Source organism: Anomaloglossus baeobatrachus, chromosome 2, assembly GCF_048569485.1.
Source record: "Anomaloglossus baeobatrachus isolate aAnoBae1 chromosome 2, aAnoBae1.hap1, whole genome shotgun sequence".
NCBI lineage: Eukaryota > Metazoa > Chordata > Amphibia > Anura > Aromobatidae > Anomaloglossus > Anomaloglossus baeobatrachus.
Window position 1 is genome coordinate 481,514,985 of NC_134354.1, and position 26,260 is coordinate 481,541,244.

General features: G+C 46.7%; 1 protein-coding gene across 1 annotated transcript in view; it reads left to right on the forward strand.

The window, feature by feature from the left end:
* CFAP97D2 (CFAP97 domain containing 2) overlaps positions 1-26,260 on the forward strand; it is a 72,313-nt gene that overhangs the window by 18,788 nt on the left and 27,265 nt on the right. Inside the window, exon 2 of the mRNA XM_075334254.1 lies at positions 18,267-18,347. Within this exon, the coding sequence (XP_075190369.1) occupies positions 18,267-18,347 (81 nt within the window). The remainder of the gene's footprint in view (positions 1-18,266; positions 18,348-26,260) is intronic.

Genomic DNA, 26,260 nt, shown 5'->3' on the forward strand with positions numbered 1-26,260 from the left:
TAGTGGACGCTTTCGTTCTCTAAAGGCCCTCAATATTTCCTCCTTATGCTTATAATCAAGGTATTTGACAATCACCTGCCTGGCTCTTATCGGGGTATTCTTGTTTGAGTTTTGGCCCTCTCCCTTATTCGCCTCCTGGTGTCTCAGTGGACCCACTCTGTGGGCTCTTTCAACTCTGAATTTCGCCTTTATGCCCAGGGCCTGCGGTAGCTCCAACTCGCATATATTATCCAACTGTCCAATCGACACAGACTCTGGCAACCCGACTATACGTAGGTTGTTTCGTCTCGATCTGTTTTCCAAATCGTCCGCTTTATCCTTCAAGTATTCATTAGATTTTGCTAGAGCTGCTATTTGTGCTTGCATAGCCAGTATTGTCTCCTCGGAGTCAGATATTCTCTGCTCTGATTCTGCCAGTCTAGAGGCATGGGCATTTATCTGTTTTTGCATATTAGCTAATGATGTTTGTATGGCTGCCTCAATAGCCACTTTAACCTCTTTTGACAAGTGTGATGTCACTTCTTCAGCCAGTTTTTTATAGTCCACATTAAGCTTTTGTGTGTACTTGTCTTGGCCTGCAGGTGGTGCTGTTTTCTTAGTTCTCTTTGTCTGTACTGGGCCACCACCTCCATCCCCCAATAGCTTGCAGGCTTGTGATGTTGGTGTAGTAGGCTGCTTTTTGTTTCCTTTGGAAGGGGTACTATGAATTCTTGCATTTGACTTCCAGTGAGTCTGAGTGGGATTAATCTCCCTGTACTGTTTGTCAGTTTCATCCTCCAACACTGCAGTGTCTCTGAGCTGCCCTGCTTTGTCTGCATCTTCTCTCCCCTCTGCCTCCATATCCCCTTCATCCTCCCATTGTGATCCACCATCATCAGTCCCCTGCATCCACCTCTCTCCTGCTGTGTCCTCCTGTGACTCCTTGCTCATATCTTCCTTATCTCCTGTCTCCTTGCTCATATCTCCCTTATCTCTCCCCTTCCAGCTCTGTGTTTGCTTTTCTGTGTCTCTCACCATGCGTTCAGGCTCCTCCCCCATCAGGCTCGGCACCATTATCTTATCTTCTCCCCTGTCCATATCAAAGCTTCTCCAGGCTGACTCACCGCTCCCAGCACTTCTCAGGAGGTACCGTTCCATAGCTGTCTGCTTTAGGTAACCTCCTGTGCTGCTCTCTGTTTGGTGGCTCGTCCGGGGGGTCTGTTTTTAGTCGGTTTCTGTGAGGGGTGGCAGGAGCTTCTCCTCTATGCTTCCACCTCAGCCAGGACAGGAACCGGAAGTCACTAGAGCTTTTTACCCGCGGATTTACCCGCGGATTTGCCGCGGAAATTTCTTGAGAAATGTCTGCAATCTTTGTGCAGACATTTCCCAGCAATTTCTATGAAAAAAAAAAAAAAGCTGTGCGCACTTGTGCGGATTTTTCTCGAGAAATTTCCGCATGAAGAATTTCTCGAGAAACTTTCTTGAGAAAATGAACATGTCCATTATTTCCGCAGGTACCCTGTGGATTTCTGCAGTACAGCCTGCAAAAATCCGCAGGGAACCACCCGCGGGAAAATCGCGGCAATTCCGCGGCTATTCCGCGGCAAATCCGCGTCAAATCCGCATGCGGATTTGGTGCGGATTTTTTCCGGAGGTCCGGAAATCTTTCACTCCCAGAAGTTTCTCAAGAAATTTTCTTGAGAAACTTCACATCTCTAGTGCGCACATAGCCTAAGGCTATGTGCGCACTAGAAATGTGAATTTTCTCAAGAAAATTTCTTGAGAAACTTCTGGGAGTGGAAGATTTCCGCACCTGCGGAAAAATCCGCGGCAAAAACGCATGCGGATTTGCCGCGGATTTGCCGCGGATTTGCCGCAGGTTTGTCCCTGCAATAAATAATAAAGATAATCGATAGACAGATAATGGATAGAGGGAAAGATGGATAGATGAATAGATAGATAGATAGAGGGATAGATAGATAGATGAATAGATGAATAGATAGATAGATAGAGGGATAGATGGATAGATGAATAGATAGATAGATAGAGGGATAGATAGATAGATGAATAGATGAATAGATAGATAGATAGAGGGATAGATGGATAGATGAATAGATAGATAGATAGAGGGATAGAGGGATAGATGGATAGATAGATAGATAGAGGGATAGATGGATAGATAGATGGATGGATGGATGGATAGATAGATAGATAGATAGAGGGATAGATGGATAGATAGATAGATAGATAGATAGATAGAGGGATAGATAGATAGATGAGAAAAACCTATATAATGTTCCACCTCCCTGCATTTTCTAAGCTGGCACCCTTTAGTGACTTTCATGTGGCACTAAAGGGTGCTTAGCCTTGTATTTAGCCATAAAATAAATAAATAATTAAAAAAAACCGACGTGAGGTCCCCCCATATTTTGTAGCCAGCTTGGGTAAAGCAGACGGCTGCAGCCTGCAGACCACCGCTGGCAGCTTCACCTTGGCTGATAATCCAAAACAGTGGGCACCCCACGCTGTTATTTTAAATTATATAAATAATTTAAAACAAAAAACGTGCGGTCCCCCCCCATATTGGATCACCAGCCAAGGTAAAGCGGACAGCTGGGGTCTGATATTCTCAGACTAGGGAGGTCCACTGTTATTGGACACTCCCCAGCCTAAAAATAGCAGGCCGCAGCCGCCCCAGAAGTGGCGCATCCATTAGACGTGCCAATCCTGGCGCTTTGCCCCAGCTCATCCCGCGCCCTGGTGCGTTGGCAAACGGGGTAATATATGGGGTTGATGCCAGATGTGTAATGTCACCTGGCATCAAGCCCTGGGGTTGGTGAGGTCAGGCGTCTATCAGATACCCGACATCACCAACCCAGTCAGTAGTAATTAAAAAATAGACAACAAAAAAAGTTTTATTTGAAAAAACACTCCCCACATAGCCTCTTTAACCAATTTATTGAAAAGAACAATCAATCCACGTCCGGCGTAATCCAATAGGGGGGGGGGGGTCCCACGGCGATCCATACCATAGTCGCTGTCCCAGTCAATGAAGAACAGAATGTTCCCCATTGGCTGGGAGAGCAATGCAGTGACCTGAGCTAACATCAATAGGTCAGCCCAGGTCACTGCAGGGGATGCCGAGCGCTGCCATCAGGAGCATAGATGAGATCATTACCTTCTGTGATCATCTCCTGTACTGCTGACGTCAGCGCTGTCACTGACTGCGTTGTCAGAAGTATCGCGAGAGCCCGTGACGTCACCGCTAGTGACAGTCTCGGGCCGCTCGTGAGACGGGCATAGACAGCGCTGACGTCAGGAGGCAGGAGATCGTCACAGCAGGTAATGATCTCACCTCCTGACAGCAGCGATCGTCATCCCCGCGGCTCCCAGCACTGCAGGGTGTCAGTGTCTGCCTGTGTCAGTGTCTGCCTGCGCTGCAGCGTGACAGGCTGCTGACACTGCGGGCAGACACTGACACCCTGCAGTGCAGGCAGCCGCGAGGCCGGAGCAGGACACAGACTGGCACCTGGAGGTCGCACGGAAGTGCTTCTGTGCGGCGTCCAGGGAGTGTGACGTCTGCTCCGCTTCCTCTTCCTGACATAATGACATCGCTTCCTGCAAAACCGCAGGCAGCGATGATCATTCCCGCAGGTAATTCGCGGCTATTCCGGGGGTATACCGCACATCATTGCTACCTGCGGAATACCCCCGGAATACCCCCGGTACCTGCGGAAATTAATGGACATGCACATTTTCTCAAGAAAGTTTCTCGAGAAAATTTTCTCAAGAAATTTTCTTGAGAAAAATCCGCACAGTGCGCACAGCTATTTTTTTTTCTCATTGAATTTCATGGGAAATGTCTGCACAAAGATTGCAGACATTTCTCAAGAAATTTCCGGGGCAAATCCGCGGGTAAATCCGCAGGTAAAAAGCTCTAGTGCGCACATAGCCTAAGAGTGTAAGCTCTTATAGTCAGCAGGGTTCTCTTTCTCTCCTCTTCTGTAGAGTGTAAATTCTTATGATCAGCAGAGTCCTCTCTCCTATAGAATGTAAACTCTAATGACCTCTGAGGTCCTTTCTCTCTCTCTCTCCTGTAAAATGTAAGCTCTTTTGGTCAGTGGGGTCCTATCTCTCTCCTATAGAGTGTAAGCACCTATGGTCAGTGGGTTTCTTTTTATTTCTCTCTCTGTTTTCCTGCATGTGAGTTTTCCAAGTAATTCCAAACTCTCCAGTATTGACTCTCCCCAATTTACTTGCCACAAATCAAATATTTTGCGAGAAAAGTCTGCAAAGCCTTTGAATTTCTAAAGAACTGCTCATCTCTACCATATTTACTATACATTCCCTGACACTTTTTTTTTTTTTTTTAAAGCCACTGAGAGTTCAGTAGCACAGGCTTTGTTCCATGTTGGAAAATACAGTGCACGCTAGCCTGAATCTTTTTACTATCATGCATTAGTCTTCTATCATAAAAGACCGACATTGTTTATATAATGTTGTATAACATTCTTATATGAAATTCAGTCTATTACACATCAACATCATGCAGTATTTCCTGAATTGATAAATAACTGTCTTTATTTGATAGCCTAAATGGAAAAAAACAAAGGCTTTCCAAAAAACACAAATAATTATCATTCTAATCATGGTTCATCCATCACCGCCTGTTGAACACCATTAAAAAGTGTTGGCTTGGGTTAGTGAGCTGGCAGGAAAGTCTGCTTGGTATTCTGCTTGGCATGCTGTCATTGTGCTTTGTTGCTATCCTGAACAAACCCTTATATTTCGACTATCTTTTCATATGATTTGATTGATTAGTACTTAATATATTACATTTCGATGCAATGTGATGACTATAACTGGATAGTTTTGTAATATTTTTATTAATGTGTATAAAAAATGGATTGTTAAAAAAACACCTGCTAAGATCTTATATCTATCTTTGGTTGATAACCAATATACAAAGGTGGGATGCAAATGTTTAACAGTAGGTTCCTTACTTAATGTTCAATATATCTGCAGAAATTTATTCTTACTCTTATAATCTGAAGTATATACTATACTGTGGAAAAGTTTTAGGCAGGTGTAAAAAAAAATGCTGCAAAGTAAGAATAAAAGTGTTAATAGTTTTATTTAATCAGTTAACAAAAATGCGGAGTGAATTAACAAAATCAAATAAATATTTAGTGTGACCACCCTTTGTCTTCAAAATAGCATTAATTCTTCTCGGTACACTTACACAGTTCTTGTAGGAATGCTGCAGGTAGGTTTATACAAACATCAGGGAGAACTAACCACAGGTCTTCTATGCAAATCTTCCTATATATTCATGCAATCTCAGACAGACACAATGATATTGATATTAAAAATGTGTGTAGGGAGATATCAATTACAGAAGATATTCTTTACACTGGATATAGTTCTTAAAGCCCAACTTCAGTGTTGATTGTTTTTCAGCCCTGCAGTTGCACTTTAAATCTATGTCCCCTGTTTCATATTCACCTTCTGATGGCTTCACCTTTTACAGACATCGCTCTGGTCCCATGGTGCCATCTTGTCATTGTAACTTCTGACTGGCTGGAAGGCAGAAATTAAGTCACAAGCTCCCAATGCAGATCTTTGAGAGCTAGAACAATGCCAGAATGAGGCTCTCATAGAGTTGTGACCTGCAGCGTGCTGTAACACCTGCCTGGATCCACATACTCAGACGGGCTATAATGGACAGGCTAGAGGGAAGCCACTCACCAAGCAGGACCCCCAGAACCCTGAAACCATTTAACCCCTATACAGGGATTTGGAATTACACAGGGCCCTGGAGATCACTACCTGTGGAAGGCTGCAGTACGAGAGAGTAGTCGTTACGCAGGGTCAAACCAGGAATTGTAGAACAGGGACAGAATCGTCAGGTAAGGACGTAATCAGAAAACAACCAGTGGTCAAATCCGGATGGGGCAGCGAGGTACATAAACAGCAGGCAGGAGAGGTAGTCAGGAAACAAGCAGAGATCAGCACACAGGAATCACTATACAAATAACACAGGAATGAATATAAAAGAATGAGGGCAAGATGTGACCAATAATTAAGGTACCAATAAAGACTACACCCTATTACTTGATATGGAGACAGGAGGACTATGGGAATGGTAGTCACGGGGTCAAAAACTGACCAATTCAAAATAACCACAATTACTGCTTTTTTGCAAAAATATAACAAGTGTTTTATTCATATAATGAATAGCAAAAAAGTGACATAACATGATAAAAACAACATTACACAGTGATCAGGCTACAGCAAGGAGGTGTCACTGACACAATAGAACCAGGAGTCCACCCTTCATTGGGGAAGCAGAATCACCAAAATAATAGGTGGGACATGGCCAGAAGAAACAACAACGGATACTGGGCCCAAATAAACATCAATGATCCGGAATGTGCACACCTATCAAGTGTGCACCAAAGAGGATCAGCATACATAAGGGGTCCAATATCCGAAGAGTCAGACCATTAACCACACCACAATTATAACAGAGACAGGCATTAAAAGATGCAACACATTACTATGCACAAAGTCCCTGTGCTGCACTCACCCATAATGAGGAAGGTGGTACCCGAGTAAAACGTGCCCCCCACGGGCACGTTTTACTCGGGTACCACCTTCCTCATTATGGGTGAGTGCAGCACAGGGACTTTGTGCATAGTAATGTGTTGCATCTTTTAATGCCTGTCTCTGTTATAATTGTGGTGTGGTTAATGGTCTGACTCTTCGGATATTGGACCCCTTATGTATGCTGATCCTCTTTGGTGCACACTTGATAGGTGTGCACATTCCGGATCATTGATGTTTATTTGGGCCCAGTATCCGTTGTTGTTTCTTCTGGCCATGTCCCACCTATTATTTTGGTGATTCTGCTTCCCCAATGAAGGGTGGACTCCTGGTTCTATTGTGTCAGTGACACCTCCTTGCTGTAGCCTGATCACTGTGTAATGTTGTTTTTATCATGTTATGTCACTTTTTTGCTATTCATTATATGAATAAAACACTTGTTATATTTTTGCAAATAACACAGGAACCAGGAATAGAACTATCTCTGGCAGTACTCAGATGGCAGGAGGGGGAATAAGAAGGGTGTGGTGTCTTCCCATTGGCTGCAGGTGAATGATGGCAACTTCAGCTGTAAGACACACGCCACCTACAGTCAGCCAGTGGTACTGCAGGTTCCAAGGAAACCCAGCATAGTGGATGACCGGAGCCTGCGCTCAGCAGAGCCACGGGCACCGACTCCTTTCCCATCATCAGCACTATCCATGGCGGGAACACGGCGTTGCCTGGTGATCGGAGCAGAAGTCGCAGGAGCGGACTCCAGTGGGTACATGACACGTGCTCCATGAAACACTGGATCTGCAGGTCACAAATCATAGGAGACCGAAAGGAGTGGCAGCAGTAGAAGTTGAAGATGGTAGTAGGTAGGTATAATACAGGAGTCAGGGGAGTTACATTAAAGAACCACTCCAGCAGTGCAATGAAAAATAACCACTGGAGTGGTGCTTTAATGATATTGGCTGTATGTTTGGGCATTGGTGTACTGTCACAGAATAAATCTGGAGCTAATCACATGTCTCCCTGATAAGTATTTCATGATGGAAAAGTATCTGCCTGTATTTCTCAGCATTGAGGACACCCAATAATCTTGACCAAGTCCCCAACTGCATCTGCTGAACTACAGCCCCCAACTTGCAAGGATCCTCCACCATGCTTCACTGTTGCCTGCAGACAATCATTTCTGTACTGCCTTCCAGACCATTGGGGAACAAACTTCCTTTTGCTACAGCCAAATATTTCACATTTTGACTAATCAGTCCTGAGCACCTGATGCCATTTTTCAGTATCCTAGTTCCAATCTTTTAATTCAAAGTTGAGTTGCTAGGTCTTATTCCCATGTAAAAAATATGGCTTTTTGACCTCGATTTTAACATGAACACCACTATTAAACAGACTTCTCTGAACAGTAGACAGGTGTAGCTGAGTCTTACTGGTTCCTGGAAGTTTTGAGCTGATGGCACTGCTGGACATTTTATGATTTTGAAGGGCAGTTAGCATGATGTATCTTCCATCTGCTGCGAGTTTACTTTGCCAATATCTGTGTATATGGTCCTTAAAGGGAACCTGTCAGGTGCAATATGCAACCAGAGCAACGAGCAGTTCTGGGTGCATATTGCTAATCCCTGCCTAACTGTCCCTGTATACAAAAGCATATATAAAGGGATTTTTAGAAAAGGTATTTCTATAGATCTTTTATCTTATGCTAATGAGTGCAGGGACTAGTCCCAAGGGCGTTAATTCACCTGACTAGCCCACCATCTTAGCGTGTTAATATGCCCACAGGGGCATGCTAACATACTACTAAATGCAGCATCACTAGCAGTGACGCACGTACCTGTTTTCCTGTTTTCACTGTGACCGCGCTTCTGCTTGCCAGGAACTTTCAGTCATGCACAGTAGAACTCTCTGAAGCCGGGATGCATACACCCGGCTTCATACTGCGCATGACCGAAAGTGCCCAGCATTTAGAAGTGCGGTCACAACGAACACAGGATGTGAATTAAACAGCATGTTAGTATGTGGCGCCCCTCAGGCTCAGGTCGCCACAGGGTACTGCACCCCATTCAGGGTGTGGTGCTGATCATGGATCCAAAAGGAGGTCGGTATCGGTTTCATCATCCACAACTACATACAAACATGGGTTGCCCCTTCTCCACTGAGGACTGGGCTAGGATCGGGTATAAAAGGGGTTTCCAACAGTGTGTGGCGTTTACAGGATGCCATCACAACAGGGGCTCTAATCTACTAGCTTAGGACCTGGGAGAGGGAGGAGCGGCCACCAGGGGGAGTTAGGAGTCACACACACAGTTTACCTAATCAGGGAGTTCTCCTGCAGGAGTGACATTGAGCAGACGTGTTTCCCGGTAGCTCCTGTGGGATATAGGAGTTTAACGGTCTCTGAGGAAGATACCGTGTCAGTTCCCCCTGGGACCAGCGCTGTTCAGGGTGCAGAATCCTAGGGTAGTGTAATTCTATGATGCATCACCAGATTCTGCCAGACGAAGAGGTTCCATGCTTCTTCGACCACCCAAGTTTCCAGAGCCAGGTGGCATATAGGATTCCCGGGGCCTAGATCACTGTCAGACTCAAGGGGATCCCGCTACTGGCATAGGGAACAGTACTCTACCTAGTACAGAAGGGACTCTAAGTGCTTCAAGCCACAGGGACCCGCACTACAAAGCACAGTGAGGAAGGGCCCATGGACTACCGGACCGGAGCTGACCTCCCGTGGATTCAGGATCGACCTGAATCCATCACGGCAGTGCCCAGTGTGACCAGGCTGGCAGCTGAAGTTGTGAGTAAACTACAATCTTAAACCACAGAGACTGTGTTGGCTCGTCCTTACCGGCCTTGCCGCCCAGTGCTTAGGCGCCAACGTCTATTACAAGCCTCTTCATCCACTCAGGGCCCGCTCCACCTGTGGGGAGCGACACCATCCCAGTTGCCTTAACACCTGCCCCGGAGAGCAACCCGCCAGCGGCGGCTATTCCCTGGCCACAGACCACTGGTGGCGTCATGACAAACTCTTTTCCAAATACCCCGCTTCCCTCCCCCACCATTTAACTCTATGCCTCTGGGCAACGGAGCCAGGCAAGGCCACCCCGTGACAACGCCTGTCCTGACCCATAATGGCCCAGCGACGAGAAGGCTTCACCGCCTGCCCCGTGGGGCGCTACAAGTACACCCCTATGGGTGTACTAACATGCTAAGAGGACGGACTAGTCGGGGGATAGAACACCCTTGGGACTAGTTCCAACGCTCATTAGTATAAGATAAAAGGTCTTTAGAATTACTTTTTCTAAAGATACGTTTATCTATGCTAGTGTATACAGGGACAGTTAGGCAGTGATTACTAATATGCACCCAGAACTGCTTGTGCTTCTGGGTGCATATTGCACCTGACAGGTTCCCTTTAACATTGGCCACTTCTTGAAGCTTCTTCAAAAGATCTTGAACATCACATCTTAAAACCTGTGTCTGGTTTTAAATTTTAGCTTTGGAGAAACTTTGGTGATGCAGTACAAGGGATTCTGTGAACTCATGATTATTGATTAGATTATTGAATTGTATCAATGTTCTAATGATGCAGATACAATTACATTTAAGGCCTCATTCATATGTCAGTATTTGGTCAGTATTTTTCATCAGTGTTTGTATGCCAAAACCAAGAGTGGAACTTACTGAGAAAAACTATAAGGCTGGTTTCACATTACGTTTTTACCTACGTTCGGCTGCATGCGCCGACGGGGCCATTGCTTATAATGGAGCAGATGGAGTCAGCGTGTGCTCTGTCTTGCACCATTTTTGGGCGTATACGCTTTCTGCAGTCGGATACCCAGATGTAGTAGACTGTTCTCGGTTTCAGAGACACTCCTGGTTTTGGTATATAACTACTGATGAAATGTTGATGTGTGAATTAACCTAAGGCTATGTGTCCACGGGAGAATGTAGCTGCGGATTTTTCTGCATCAAAATCCGCAGCTTTCCCGCAAAATCCGCACCTTTTCAAAGGTGCGGATTTACTGCGGAATTGCCGCGGATTTGATGCGGATTTTGGTGCAGATTTTTTTTTTTCCCAATTTTAAAGCCAAAATCCGATGAAAATCCGCAACAATAATTGACATGTTGCAGATTTTTCCAGACGAAAATCCGCACGATTTCCGCTGCGGAAAAATCCGCAGCGTGGACACAGCATTTCCAAAATGCCATAGAAATGGCTGGGGAGTAGCTGTGCTGCAGATTTTCGGGAAATCCGCGCATTTTCTGCAGCGTGGGCACATAGCCTAAAAGAGCGCAGATAAGAACACTTCTTCCTAGAGGGAACAGGCCAGGTCATAACACTGGCAATATGGCTCCCATAGCAGCTGTCAAGGGAGATGGCATGCAGCATTTCATTGTAACTAGGCAGATTTGGCATGCAAGGATTCTAGAAAAGCTAGGTGACAATCATGTTTGGTCTGTCACAAAAGCTATAAATTTCACATGAGAATCACGGTTAAAAGATGCATGTTTACTGAGGATTTTCTTTTCATTATTTATGGGAAAATACATAAACAGTATTATAAAGTAGGTCAATTTCCTATAGGAGTTTACAGCAAAGTAGCCAGGACATGTCAATGGACACGGAGTTGCTTGACAACACTTCAACTCTAAACAAATATATTTGTATGAGCAAATACAGCACAGTAGCAAGTTAGGTATTGTGTAACGTGCAATTTTCACCAGAGAAATGAGCAATAGGGATTATGGTTTGTTTGGTTACTTAAAGCAGAAAATTAAAGTGTTAACCGGTACATTGAGTGGAACAGCATATATAAAGCTGTGAAAGGAAACCAGGTGGAAGTCAACTTTTAGGTTCTACTCTTGGTTTGGCTTCCAAATATTATTTCAAAATACTGACTAAAAGGCCTCCAAGTAAAAAGTGATATTAGAGTGTGGGATAAAATGATTGCATTTATTTGTTAGAAAGAAATATTTTAGCTTTATGAATGTATGTCTTGGATTGTGTATTATATTGATTTCTATCAGACTTCATGCTCACAATAGAGTGATGTGTAGGAGGCACCAGGGTGGAAGACAGAGGTCCCTTTGTCTCTGTACTGTGAAGACACCAGGAATTTGTGTGCCATGATATGATGCTCCATGAGCAGCCATATGGTGAAGATATTGTCCCATAAACTAAATGCTCTGCCAAGGAAGAAAATCAATTCTCAATATTAGGAGATACCATAGGGATCAAAGCACCTCTAGTGGTGCACTCTATTATAATTACTGAATAACTACTTCAAAGTATAACTATGTCATGCGCTGTCAGTATCCACACATGTTGATTACTATTACAGTGTCGGACTCTTTTCACATTGCAGAGTCCGACAGGTAACCTGGTCTCTCTTAAGTGCTCAGCTTGGCAGTCATGCAGGAGTTAATCCTTTTTTAGAGTAGTGTGCTATTCTTCTGAGAGCCAGGTTGCTGATTTCCTTCCACAGCTGGTCTCCTCCTACTTAAGGCTAGAGAGTGTAGTAAGAGACTGCCAGAGATAGCATCTGCTTAGCTGTTGCGATATCCCGGCGTCCGTGGCGATCTTCCGTTTAGTGACCAGCAACTTGTTGTTTGCGCTGTATGAAAGTTCCTTTGTGTGGCTTTCTACTTCCCCTTTGGTTTATCCCCTCCAGTGTCTTTTTGTCTCCCTTCTGTGGATATTTGCAGTGTGCATGAGTTTCAGTTTTACCCCCTTTTTTTGTCTTGTGGGAGACAGGGAGACAGGGCCAGGTCAGGGGCCCAGACCTCCCTACCTTCAAGGGTACCTCTGGGGTAAGGGTGAGCGCAGTGGTTTCAGTCCTTAGGGCCAGTATAGGTTCCCCTGTGTCCCCTAGGCACCCGTGAAACTATAGCTATTATATATGAGTTGTTTATCCTTACATGGAAATTATATTTTCCTCTCTAAGGGATCAGTTCAGGAAAGATATAAGAAATAACTACAGTACTAGTTGGATATGCTGGTTCTGAATGGAACCATGAATGAAGTATGTTTACATGGAGTTTTTGGACTTGATTTTAGAGCAGATTCTACTCAAAATTCCACATGAAACAGCTTCAAATACTTTTTGAATAAATTTCCAATTAATTTCTACTTGAAAAATAAAGGTTCAGATTTCTTGTTTAGATCCACAGATGCAGAAATAAAAACCATACACAAGAATTCTGTCAAGAGCACACTAAAAAGTATAGACGCCAATTCATCAAACCTGTAGTTTTGCACATTTCTTAATTAAAGGGGTTGCTTGAAACATATAACACCCTTTATACAGATCTATCTTAAAGCCCCAGACACTTTTGGAATTAGGTTTATTATAAAATTCCGCACTGTTCTCCCAATACAGCTGATCCATATGTGTTTTTTTTCATCACTTCCTGTGATGTTTTGTCTGAGGGAGTCTCAACAGGTCTTCATAATGAGGATGGTCCCTCAGTCACTTCCCTACAGCCTTCTATTATCTTCCTGCCCTATCCTAGATCAGGACATCATCATGGAGCAGCACTGTCACTGCCTTCCCCTAATGATGGCCTATTTCAGTAGCTGTGATTGAGAAGTGATTACAGCTTTAGTTCAGTAGCCACCACACATCTTCAGTGGCCACTGACACCTCTTTCCCTGAAACAAGATGTCATCTTGGCTGTGATAGATGCAGGGTGAGTGACAGTAGCGCTGCCCCACAGCTTTTGTCATCACCCTCAAATGTATCAGGTGGCGGTGAAAGAAGCAAGGTGAGTGACAGCAATGCCACCCATGATGACTATTCGTTTGAGGGTGGTGGTAGAAACTGTGAAACAGCACTATTGCCACACACCCTGCTTATATCAGTGCCACCGTTGACATCTCGTTTCAGTGCATGAGGCATAGCGGACAGAAACAGTGACGGTGGCCAATTTTTTATCACAGCTACTAAAACAGGACATCATCAGGAGACAGCAGTGAAAGAAGCTGTTTTAAGTGACCACAATGTCGCCCCATGATGATTTCCTGTTTTAATGGGGAATGGGGGGGGTTGAAGCTGCAGAGAAGTGACTACAGACAGGGTTATCCTCACTATCATGACCCCTTTGAGACTCCAATCAAAGAAATTGTCACATGAAGTAAAGAAAAATAAAAGACACATGGAATTGCTGTATAGTGAGAATGGTAGGGAAATTTATAATACAGTTAGTTACAAAAGTGCTTAGTGCCTAAAGATACAGTAGATATGTATAAATGGCATTGTTTTGTATCAGACAACCCCAATAAGTGTGCGCTGGAGATGCACTAGACTAAGATGTGCCTCAGTCAATTTTATAAAAAAAAATATTTATTGATGTATTTCTGTTGTAATGTATGAAACTTCTGTGGTGTAAAGTATAATGAATTTATCAGCTATGTTTAGTGATGCACATCCTGTGTTAGTGATGCACATCCTGCTAAGTTGTACCTATTTTTCAAGTTCGTAGAGCTGACCATGACTGATGTACACTGACAAGCAAAATGGTAATGTTCCGCTCCCTGGGTCCCGACGCCGTCTCTCACTCACCGCTCCGGTCCCCGGTCCTCCTGCCCACGACTCCTCGGCTCACTCCCCCTCTTCTGCGCCCCCCCGTGCTTTCGGTCCTTCGGTCACGGCGTTCCCCTGCGACCCAGGACACACCGTCGGGCTCTACTGCATCTTCTGCACCGCTTCCTGCTCTGGTCTCCGGCACACGGGACTCGCGCATGCGCATTAGGGCGCGCGCGCGGTCACTAAACTCTTCTTAAACGGCCAGCATCCCAGAAACAAGATATTGCCAAATATAGGTACAGGGTATATTAGGATCTCCTTTCCATGGGGGCGGTGCCTGATCAACGTGTTTCATTAGCTAGGTGTTCAGGTCCCCCCTTGCCTTGCCTCCTATTAACCCTGTGTCTTTCGCAGAGCCATTCCTGCCACACTAACCCGGTCCTGACCACGGCTTGCCCAGGAAGTCTTTGGGTGACTGTCGGCTGTGAACTCCACCATCTCCTTCAGCCTGAACCCGTCTCCGATCCCCGAATTCTCCTGGTGACCTCTGCCCTCTCATCCAGCTGGATCCAGACCCCGCCTGACGACTCTACCCTGCACCTGAATCTGAGTCCCGTCATCTGGACTGTCTCCAGGAGCTCCGTGGCCCCAGAGACATCTTCATACCAGTCTCCTGAAGGACGCTGATCCTGTACCTCTAGTGCTCCGGCTACCGTGCACCTAGGCCCTCTGGTGGGGTGATCGGACAGTCCCTGTACAGTGGTTAGCTCCGGGTTGCCTCACTGGGGGAGTCTGGTGCACAGCCTAGAGAATCCACCACCAGGACATAACAGGTAACAATGTTTTTAATTTTTGACTTTCAGGCTCCAAAACATACCATCCACTATAGCTTTGAGCATGAGACCTTCATTTTGTAGACAACCATCTTGACTATCTCATACATAAATTTGACTTGCAACTATTTAGCATATTATTAGTTATGTAGATACTTGTCATGTCACTGCATTGTTACTGTTTTGCTTCTAGTGTTTGAAAAATCTTCTTGTATACTATAAATTGCAACCTGTTCTCACATTTCTTAATAGGTCAGTGTGTTATTCGCAGGTTGATTCCAAGGTTGATTCCCAAGTGAAAGGTCACTGGTGTGAATCAAGGAGCAGCCATGAAGAGAATTTCCCGAGAAAAAAGAAACAGCATCATCCAGCTCATCGATAGCGGTCTCTTGGTCAAGAAAATTCCCAAACTGCATCATGTGAGTGTCATGACAGTTGGAAAAATACGAAATGAAGTCTGTCCATCTATTCAGAAGCCTAGAGGTGGTCGTCCAGGCAAAATATCAGAATCAACAAGCCGGCTCATCGCAAGGTTTATCCATTCTGGTGTTACAAACACGGCAGTGGAGGTGGCTCATATGCTTTGTAATAGTGAAATAACAGACGTCCATGCGATGCATGTTAAACAACTCAATTCGAGTTTGCGAAAAACTTCAAAACGTCAACAGAAGAATGGAAAAGGGTGATTTGGAGCAATGAGATGAAAGTCAATGGAATATGCTTTGATTGGTGTAAATGGGTCTGAAAGAAACAATGGAAAAAAAGGGTCAAACGGATGGAGAAATTGAAAAAACTGTCAAGTTTGGTGGAGGAAGCCTGATGATATTGGGTTGTATAACAGCCAAAAGCATTGGATACTTGACCAGGATCAATGGTGGTCTCAATGCTGAGCTATATGTGAGTATCCTATAAGACAAGTTACTTTGTACTATTGAGTACTATGGGCATGTATAAGACGACATAGAGTTCCAGCAGGACAACGACCCTAAGCATACAGAAAGATTGGGGAAGAAACGGTTCAATAACGATAAAGTAGAAGTGCTGGATTGGCCGCCACAGTTTCCAGACCAAAACCCAATTGAACACTTGTGGGTAAAGATGAAGAAAATGCTATATACATACCCAAGTGAGTTGACCAGTATGCACCAACATTGGGACCATGTGGAACAGACCTAGGATCATATTTTGGTCGAGACATGCTTGAATCTGATCGATTTACAAAATACTAACAAAATAATAAAAATATAGATTTTTAGGAGCAAAACAGTAACAATGCAGTGACATCACAAGAATCTGCATAACCTAATTATATTCTAAATAGTTGCAAGTAAAAAATTATGTATAAGATAGCCTAAATGATGGTCTATAAAATGAAGGTATTCCCACTCTCAAAGCTATAGTGGAAGGTGAGATATTGAGCATGAGAGTCAAAAGCTGTAAACATTGTTACCCTTTTGCTTGTCAGTGTAAAAAGAGCAAAAGTTTCAAAACTATTTTATGCCAGAGCTTTGATGAAAACAATTAGATGAATTGAGGCCTTAGTTTTTTAAGCTTTTTATGTGAATATTTCAGCCTGACAAATGCACATCAAAATACTCCATGTGAACATTCCCTTATGTCTTGTTAACAGATGTGATGCAGTTTTTTCTGAGTTTTTTTTTCACAAAAAAACCAGGAGCAAATCTTTAAAAGAACATGAAGCATGAAGTTAAAACTTTGCATAAGTACAGTAGGTTCGACATTGTTGGCAGGGATTGGGGTTTCCAGATTTTTTCAGCTGATTCATCAATTGGTCAAAGTTACACAATATTTGTGCAGATGTACACAAGTTTCTCCGGAAGAGATTTTATTGACGGCTTGTATTGGTGACGCCCCAGGGCTGTGGGGTACTTGGTCCTGGGCGTATGTGACACTCAGGGGAGTCGTGGTTGCGGCTGATCCGTGACCCCGGGGGTCGGTCCGAAATAAAAAAAGGGGTTTAAATAAAAGAAAATACAATGAAAGAGTTTTTGTCGACTACGCCACTTCTGGTGTGCGGCCAGGTTATTTGAAGCCGCCGCTGCAGAGTTCTACTGGAGCTGATGGAGTTGTGCAGCTTAGGTGTTTTGGGCCCTCCACAAGCAGGGCTGGACCCCAGCAGTGGATGATAGGGATTGTAGTGAGAAACAGTCAGTGTAAGTGCACAGGGTGATCAAGAACACAGTCCACACCAGTATTGTAGTTTCCACTTGCCTTTACTTTGTTGTGGTGGTACCTGAACCCGTGGGTGCCGGTCCCAGGTGTACCCACTCCCCTCTTTCTCCGTGCCAGTTGTGATCTGGGTTGGCTGTCCTCCGTGCACACTTATTGTTGATGGGCTCCCGTGGCCAAGAGGTACTTGGGAACCCCTCCGTTTCTGTCTTGGTCCCATTGCAGGCAGCCTGGACTATTTAAGGGGTTCAGTCCTCGGTCCCCTCTTTGCTGCTTGTGCTTCAGACTTGTTTGGGCTGGGAATGGACCCTGGAAATCTTCTTGCCCAGCAGAGTTAACAGCTGACTATAAAGTGTCCCACTGTCCTAGGGTCTGCACCCCGCCTTGTGCTGAGTACTGTGAGCCTTGGTTCCAGACTTCCACAAACCTCTCGTGGTTCCTGGAGTCTGACGCTTCCACAGGTAACTCACGGTGCCTGGAGTCCTGTTTCCGTACTCCACAGTCCCTCACTCATTTTACAGCACTCCGGTGGTTCTTCAGGTCAGCTTCAGTACTTTCCACTTTCTACTACTACGGCTCTCCTCCTCTCCTTCACTTCCTTCTCTTTCTCTCTTCTGACTGACTGCAGACCACTTCCTCCCGCCAACTTTCCAACTGACCACTGGCCCCTCCCCTCGCTGGGTCTCTCCCTCAGGTTGGGTAGCTACCATCCAATCAGTGCCCTCCCCTTTTACCTGTTACTAGGCAGTCTCCCAGTTTGGTGTGGGGTTGTGTGTGGCATGAAGATGCTGGTGTATTTGCTGGCACGGGTATTCTGGGGTTTGGGTTTCCACTGGTTACATTTGTGGCAAATGGTATCTCAGGGGTGCTACATATTTTTTGCACAGACTTTGCAAAGTTCAAAAATCATGTGCACTATTTTGAATAATCTGGTGCAAAAATCATCAACACGGACCACAAGCCAAATTAGAAAAGTCACAAAAAACCCTGCAAATTATTAATTAAGCCCATTCTACTGAATCAGGAAACCTGAAGCGGACAAGATCATTTGCTAAGCGTGGGGTTTACGTTTCACAGGGCTTATTGCTTACTATTGCATTGATAATTCCTAATGATGTATAAATGTACATTACAGGTGCAGTCAGCGAAACCAATGGTAGATACCAACCATCCACAAACATATGTACATCTGAATCTGAAACTGAAGAAATTGAAGGTAATTATTAATTACATTGTATTTCATATGTAAAACTAGTATTACTAAAAGTTCTCTAAACAGTTTTTTTAGCTATAGAGGTAATGTCACATTAACAGCACTGCAGCCAATCACTGATCTCCGCAGCTCTTGCGATAAGCAGAACTTCTGAACTAAGTGACAGTCTGCAGCGCTGTTGATGTGACATCGCTCCACTGCAGTCAAAGAACAGACTGGTACAGTAGCAGAGACACAGTACTGGACCCCAGGAGGGTAAGTAGAGCTCAATCTTATTTTGTTTTAAAGGTAGCTGAGCGTATGGGAAAATGTTCACGAGTTCTTCAACTACTGGAGAATCCCAGCTTAATCAATTGAGGACCCTAATTAAACTAAAAACAATGGATACTCCTGCGCTCTTGCTGTAGTCAATGAGCGAAATATTAAAGGCTGCAGCTGATGTGTGGCCACTCATTGACTGAAGCTGGAACATGACACAACAAGCGATATTACTCTCTGGTAACTGCAGCGCTGTCATTGTCAGAGTGGCGCCCCTGGAGAAGCTGAGTATCAACTGACTGGTTTTATTTTTTCTTTAGAGTTCTGAATTTAGTTAGCTGGGGTTCTCCAATAGTGGACAAGCCCCTTAAAGAAAGACGGTTCCCCCTTTAAAATTACGTTGTGTCCTCTTATTTACTTAACTATTTATTTTTCTTTAGTTTTCTTAGCTCAGCACCAAGAGTAGCCTAAAACATCTTAAACTTGTGTAAAATCTATGCCGGGGTCACTACCTACCAGATGATATTTGTAATACTGGTATTTTTTATGTAGCAGAGAGGTTTTTGAGCTCAATCAGGTACCAGGACCCTGGTGTGAGTGCCCCGTTTACACCCCTTGTGATGGGGTTACTCACTCAGCTTGCTTCTTAGAGGTAACAACAGGAACACTTTTCATTTAAAAGTCCACATAAACCACAGTCCTGGTCAGATAACACAAGCTCTAATCTAGCTAATCTAATCAGGTTCGGATACACTTCTCCTTAGAAGTATCCCAGTGGAGGTATCTCAACCTCCCCTCACTGACCCCCGTCAGACAAAGCAAACCATTTTTTTTCCCTTCAGAGGATCCCTTTGAGAGGCGTCACAACCTCTATACACTTTCCTGGTCAGGACAAGTTAATCCTCCCACTCAGAGGATTCCTTCCTGTAGACAACACAGTCTCCCCTCACTGACCATGTGCCAATCAGTCTCCATCTTAACACACGAGACACACCTATGAGTAGAACTATGTGGTTAACAAGAATAGCCCATCTCTCCAGCTATCCGTAACACCTGTCCTTGGAATGCTCTAATAAGCCTTGTGGCACTACAAAGTCCAGCATGGAAATCCAGGTTTACACCACTTTTATGATACATATGAAGCGACCGGTGGTAGGGCCGCGGGTGTGTGTGTATGCTCTATTCCAACAAAATCCCCATACTCAGATTTTACCGGTAGTAACATTTCTTTACTAGGAAGCATATTTATAATACAATCAACCGAACTATCTGCGCACATGTGTATAGTGGAGTCCCCGGATCTTCACTCCTTCCGGGTACGCAGCAAGAAGAAAGGGAAAAAAAAAACAACAAAGAAATGGCGGCAACTTTCCCTAACTTTCCCTACAATCACGTACCAGTCTATCCCGGAAGAAGAAGATGCCGCTCCCACGTCGCAGGCCTGGAGTCTCACGATGATGGGTCCCGGTGCAGCGCTGAAGGGATGCAGCTCCTCGGTCTTTTCCTTTGATCTTGTCCCGCTGGTAACGGATTCTAGTCAGTCTTTTAGTCCCGGGGCACGCCGGACAGAAGAAGGAGGTCACAGCCCCTGCACTTGCACTCAGGGTGCGATGCTCTGCAGTCCGGTTAGATCCTTGGTGAAAACAAAGTCCTGCAGACCAGAAAAGGCAGAAACCACTTCCACAGGGTGATTCCTCCAAGACTCCGGTGGCAAAAGAGCCCTCTGTTCAGGAAGACCACCCGCAGCTCTCCTCTGGCTGAGCTCCGGAGCTGAACAACCTTCCCACACTTTTTCTTCCTGGTTCAAACACACAAGCTGCAGTAGGGGATTTCCCACCTCTGTGTTTGTGGTTGCACAGTCTGACACTGCCCCCTTGTGGGCAAGTGCTGAAGCAATATTCAAATCCATTTCTACATTAATGATGCAGTCTGAATTGTTGATCCCATTACATACCCCCCCACTTAAAGGTTGGCAGTCCCTGTCAACTACCGTCGGTTCCCAGGCAGCGATGACTGCAGATGTCACAGGGGTTGGTTGAGAAGTGGGCCATACATACTGGTCCCTGTAAGACCGCCCGGGCGGGATCCCAGCAGTGGTGCGGTCAGTGCGTCTCAAGGGTCGGTTGTTCCCTTCCCTGTCACTGTCTTTACGCCCCACTTCAGTCAGCACTCCGGGGGAAGAACTGGGTTGTGTAGGTGGGTCACCGGTCTCAGAGTCGACGTGATCACTATGCTGGGAAACGTCCGTGACGTCAGTCGTGTTGGCAGCGTCACCCCCTCCGGGTACTGTGGTAGGGGAGTCAGGCTGGAATCGGCAGGGACGCAACATATTTCGGTGCACAGTGCGAATGTTGCGACTATCTTCACCCTGCACTCGGTATACATGCCTGTTGGGGTAGGGGCGTTCGATTACCCGGTAGACTTCAGTCTCCCACTTGGCTCGAAGTTTCCCTTGTGGCTTCTTGATATGGAGCAGGACTAGCTGTCCCAACTTCAAGGGTTGCTCTTGCACGGGGAGTGGGTCAGCATGTATCTGGCCCCGGATTTGTTGGCTCACCAGCTGGTGTACAGTCTCCATCTTCTGTCGGTGAGCATTTAGCCAGGAGGGGTAGTTATGGCAGGCATCATCTCCAGGGCGGAATAGGTTCAGGTCATGGACCCCTTTTCCGGGGCGGCCAAAGAGAAGGGTGTGTGGGGTGTAACCAGTCACGGAGTGGACCTGGTTGTTGTAGGCCCATACTAGATCGGGAAGGAATTGGGGCCATTGGTCTTTCTTATCATCGGCCAAGGTGCAGATCAGCTGGAGTAGAGTCCGGTTGAAGCATTCACATGCACCGTTCCCTTGTGGGTGGTAAGGAGTGGTCCTCGACTTCTGGATCCCATACATCCGATGCAGCTCTTCGATGACTCGGCCTTCGAAACAAGCCCCCTGGTCGGAGTGCAACCTCTCCGGGCACCCGTAGACGTGGATGAACTGTCGACAGATGGCCCGAGCAGCCGATTCAGCCGTCTGGTCTTTGGTAGCGACCGCGACAGCGAATTTTGTGAAGTGATCCACCATGACTAGGCAGTACTGATAGCCACTGCTCGCCGTCCCAATCAGCAGAAAGTCCACCATCAACAGCTCAAGGGGCCTGGATGTTTTAATTGTCTGAACAGGTGCACGCTGCTCAGGGGACTTGTGTAGTTCACAGGTGCGACAGGTCTGGCAGACGTCTTCAACCAGCTTGCGGAGCCCCGGACAATAGATGGACTGTTGAATCCACCGAAAGGTCTTGTCTATTCCGAAGTGTCCATTCCTTTTGTGGGCTTGGGCCACCATCTCACGGGCCAATTGATCAGGCACCACAACTTGTGTGCATTCCTCCAGCATGTGCGACAAGAGGACCTTCCGGTATAGCACTCCTTCTCTCAGAATCAGCCGGTCCCACTGACTGAGCAGGGTCAAGGTCCCGGTAGACAGTCGTGCTCGTATATCGGCGGGAGGCTTCTGCTGCCGCTTCACCCATTGTTTGAGTAGAGCCCATTCAGGGTTCTGGTCCTGGAGCCTGCACCACTCCTGGGGTGACAAGGCGACCCCCACTGGAGTTCCAGCTTCGCCCACAACGAACTGGCGGTAATCCATCATCTGTTGTGCGAGTTTTGCAAAGTCAGGCGTCTCGTCCCCTTCTAATTCTTCATCCCAGTCTCGGTTGAGTAAGGGGTATGACACTCTAGACAGGCTGTCCGCATTTTGATTCTCAGCTCCAGCCCTATATTTGATCTTGTAATTGAACTTGGAGAGCCGAGCCATCCAACGCTGCTCCATGACTCCGAGCTTCGCATTTTCTAAGTGGGCCAACGGGTTGTTATCGGTCAGGACTAGTACTTCGGTCCCCGTGAGGTACCCTGCAAATTTCTCCGCCATAGCCCACGTTAGGGCCAACAGCTCCAGCCGGAACGAGCTATAATTGGTGGGGTTCTTCTCGCCCTCATGTAGGAACCGACTGGCATAGGCTATGACCCGTTCCTTGCCTTCTTGAACCTGTGAAAGTACTGCCCCTAGACCCTGTAGACTGGCATCGGTGTGTAGTTGGAAGGGCAGGTTGTAGTCCGCATATGCCAGGATGGGGGGAGACGTTAAGACACCCTTTAGGGCTTGGAAGGACTCTTCCTGGCTGGGTCCCCAGCTGATGGGTCGTCCTCTGGGGCTGTTGGTGGTCCATCGAAGCAGGTCATGCAAGGGTGCAGCAAGCCGGGCGAAGTTTTTGACGAACCGGCGGTAGTAGCCGGCCAACCCCAGGAAAGCCCTGACCTCCTTGACGTTTGTGGGCTGCGGCCAATCCCGTACGGCGGCTATCTTCTCTGAAGATGGCTGGACACCTTCGGCTGAGATCCGGTGGCCCAGGTAATTGATCTCGGGCTGCAGAAGACGGCACTTGCTGGGTTTCAACTTCAGGCCATGTTCTCTCAACCTACTGAACACACGGTCCAGCTGCTGCAGGTGTTCTTCAAATGTGGCCGAATAGACTACAATGTCGTCCAGGTAGATGAGGGTGAAGTCGAAGTTGAAGTCTCCCAAGCAGCGCTCCATCAGCCGCTGGAAAGTCCCCGGCACGTTGTTCAGACCAAAGGGCATCCGGTCGAACTCGTACAGGTCCATGGGTAAGATGAAAGCAGTCTTCTCTCTATCTTTCTCATGCATAGGTACCTGCCAATATCCGCTGGCCAGATCCAACGAAGAGAAGTATTTGGCTTTCTTCAGGGCTGTCAGGGATTCTTCGATCCTTGGCAAAGGGTATGAGTCCCGGATGGTGCAAGCATTCAAACGGCGGTAGTCCACACAGAATCTCAGGGATCCGTCCTTCTTCTTGACTAACACCACCGGTGCAGCCCAGGGGCTCTGGCTTTCTCGTACCACTCCAGCGTGTAACATGGAATTCAGGAGATTTTTCACTTCTTGGTATTGCTGGGGAGGATTTTGGCGGTACCTTTCACGGATAGGAGCAGTGTTACCGGTGGGGATTTCGTGCTTGATACTGGTGGTGCACCCAAAGTCGGTGTCATGCCGGGCAAAGGACGCCTGATGCTCTTGAAGTAGCTCTTCCACCTGGGATACCTCCCGTTTGGAGTATTGGGATACGTCCAACTGACACTTCTCTCGTAGTTCTCGCCCCGCGTTGGTGTCACCCGCGACAGCGACCATGGCAGAGACCGTCACTGTCCAATCTCCCTCTGTAGACGGTACAAACTGGAGGGGGCTCATAGGGTTCACCTCTTCGGTTAGAGCGTAGACTCGGGCGAGCTGTGTCCCAGCTTCTAGGTCAACGCTCACGTTAGCCGTGTTGCCCAGCCTGACAGGAATTCTTCCCTTTCTCACTACTGCTAGAGTTCGAGCGACTAGTGGATTCAGCTTCCCTTCCTTCGGGGTACGCGGCTCAATCAGCACCTCCACGCCTTCAAGCTGTCTCGTGGTGCTAAGGGGTAGTGAGATAACTGTCTCTTTCCCAGCCGGTAAGGTGATCCTAGTATGGCGGGGTACGGTGATCGTAGCCAGCGGCAGTTGTTCTTCTGTCATTCGCTGGAGGTTGCAGGTCCGGATCACTTGCTGAAAGGCACGGCGGGTGGCCCTATGTGCGGTCACTTCTTGCCAGTACTTGGGCCCCCTCTTGGTAAACAACACCAGATTCAGGTCTTTCAAGATGTTCATCCCAATAATCATGGGCTTTTCTGATCCAAAGCCTTCCCTGACCACGATTATCCCTCTCTTCCCGAGATCTTGGCCACAGATTTCGGTGTTCATCCAGGCAACTCCCGTCACCGGAATGGGTAGATTATTGGCTGCTTTGATCTTGATGGCGGTATCAGGGTCATAGGCAACCCGCAGCTTTAGACATTCTTCGTAGAACTGCTCGGAGATGGTGGATACCTGAGACCCAGTATCCATTAACCCTTGTACGGCGATCCCTTCCAGTAATACCTCCAGGGTGGGGCTATTTGATGCAAGTTTGTTCCGTGGCTGGCTCTGTTTTCCTACACCCCTCTTTTTGGCCTCCCCTGCCGAGTGAGCCTCTTTGGCAGGGGCGTCTAGTTTAAATGCGGCCGCTGTTGTGAGACATGACTTGCTGGTTCTGGTAGATCGGACCGTGGATGAACTTGAAAGTTCTGGGGGCAACGGTTTGCTCTATGGCGGGGGTCGCCGCATGTCCAGCATCTTCCCATCGGCCGGCTGGGTTGTTGTCTCGCTTGCCGGCCCGCCTGTTGGTCTAGGGTGAGCTGTAACACCTGTTTCTGCAACTCTGCCACCATCTGCTTCAGTTCTTCCATGTCGCTGTTCGGAGTCCCGATACCAGATATGGACCTGCAAGCCGCGGTATATGTCTGTGTCTCCACGACAGGTCCCCTTGAACGTTCTATAGCTTCTTGTTTGACCTCAGCGAACGTAAAGGCCGGATTTATCCGGAGTAGATCTTGCAATGAGCGGTTAAGGTACGGGTCTCTCAATCCGGTCACAAACTGATCTCTCAACATCAGGTCACGGGCACCCGTACTAGCTATCTGTTCTTCTTTTCTACAGGCTTGTTCTAGCAGCACTTGAAGGGCATTGGCATATTGAGGAATGTCCTCCGACTCGAGCTGAGTACGCCGGAAGAACATATAGCGCAATGTTCCCGCATATGTGGTCGGCCCATAGGTGTTCTCCAGCACCCGCATCAAGTCATCCAACGTACGCTGGCCCCTAACCGTCTCCAGCCTGACTGTCGTCCACGCTTCCCCCTCTAATGTTAGCATGGCCATTTCTGCTAAGGTCTTAGGATCAGTGTTCTACATTTCCCCCACTATCTTAAGTTGTTCAGTCCATTCAGTTACAGGATAGTTCCGTCCGTTAAACTTTCTCACCTGATTGACAATAGACGTCGGGGGAGCTGTCCGGTTATAAGTTACTACCGGGGGATGATTTTGTTGGTCACACATCCTGCCGACTACGCCACATGAAGCGACCGGTGGTAGGGCCGCGGGTGTGTGTGTATGATCTATTCCAACAAAATCCCCATACTCAGATTTTACCGGTAGTAACATTTCTTTACTAGGAAGCATATTTATAATACAATCAACCGAACTATCTGCGCACATGTGTATAGTGGAGTCCCCGGATCTTCACTCCTTCCGGGTACGCAGCAAGAAGAAAGGGAAAAAAAAACCAACAAAGAAATGGCGGCAAATTTCCCTAACTTTCCCTACAATCACGTACCAGTCTATCCCGGAAGAAGAAGATGCCGCTCCCACGTCGCAGGCCTGGAGTCTCACGATGATGGGTCCCGGTGCAGCGCTGAAGGGATGCAGCTCCTCTGTCTTTTCCTTTGATCTTCTCCCGCTGGTAACGGATTCTAGTCAGGCACGCCGAACAGAAGAAGGGAGGTCACAGCCCCTGCACTTGCACTCAAGGTGCGATGCTCTGCAGTCCGGTTAGATCCTTGGTGAAAACAAAGTCCTGCAGACCGGAAAAGGCAGAAACCACTTCCACAGGGTGATTCCTCCAAGACTCCGGTGGCAAAAGAGCCCTCTGTTCAGGAAGACCACCCGCAGCTCTCCTCTGGCTGAGCTCCGGAGCTGAACAACCTTCCCACACTTTTTCTTCCTGGTTCAAACACACAAGCTGCAGTAGGGGATTTCCCACC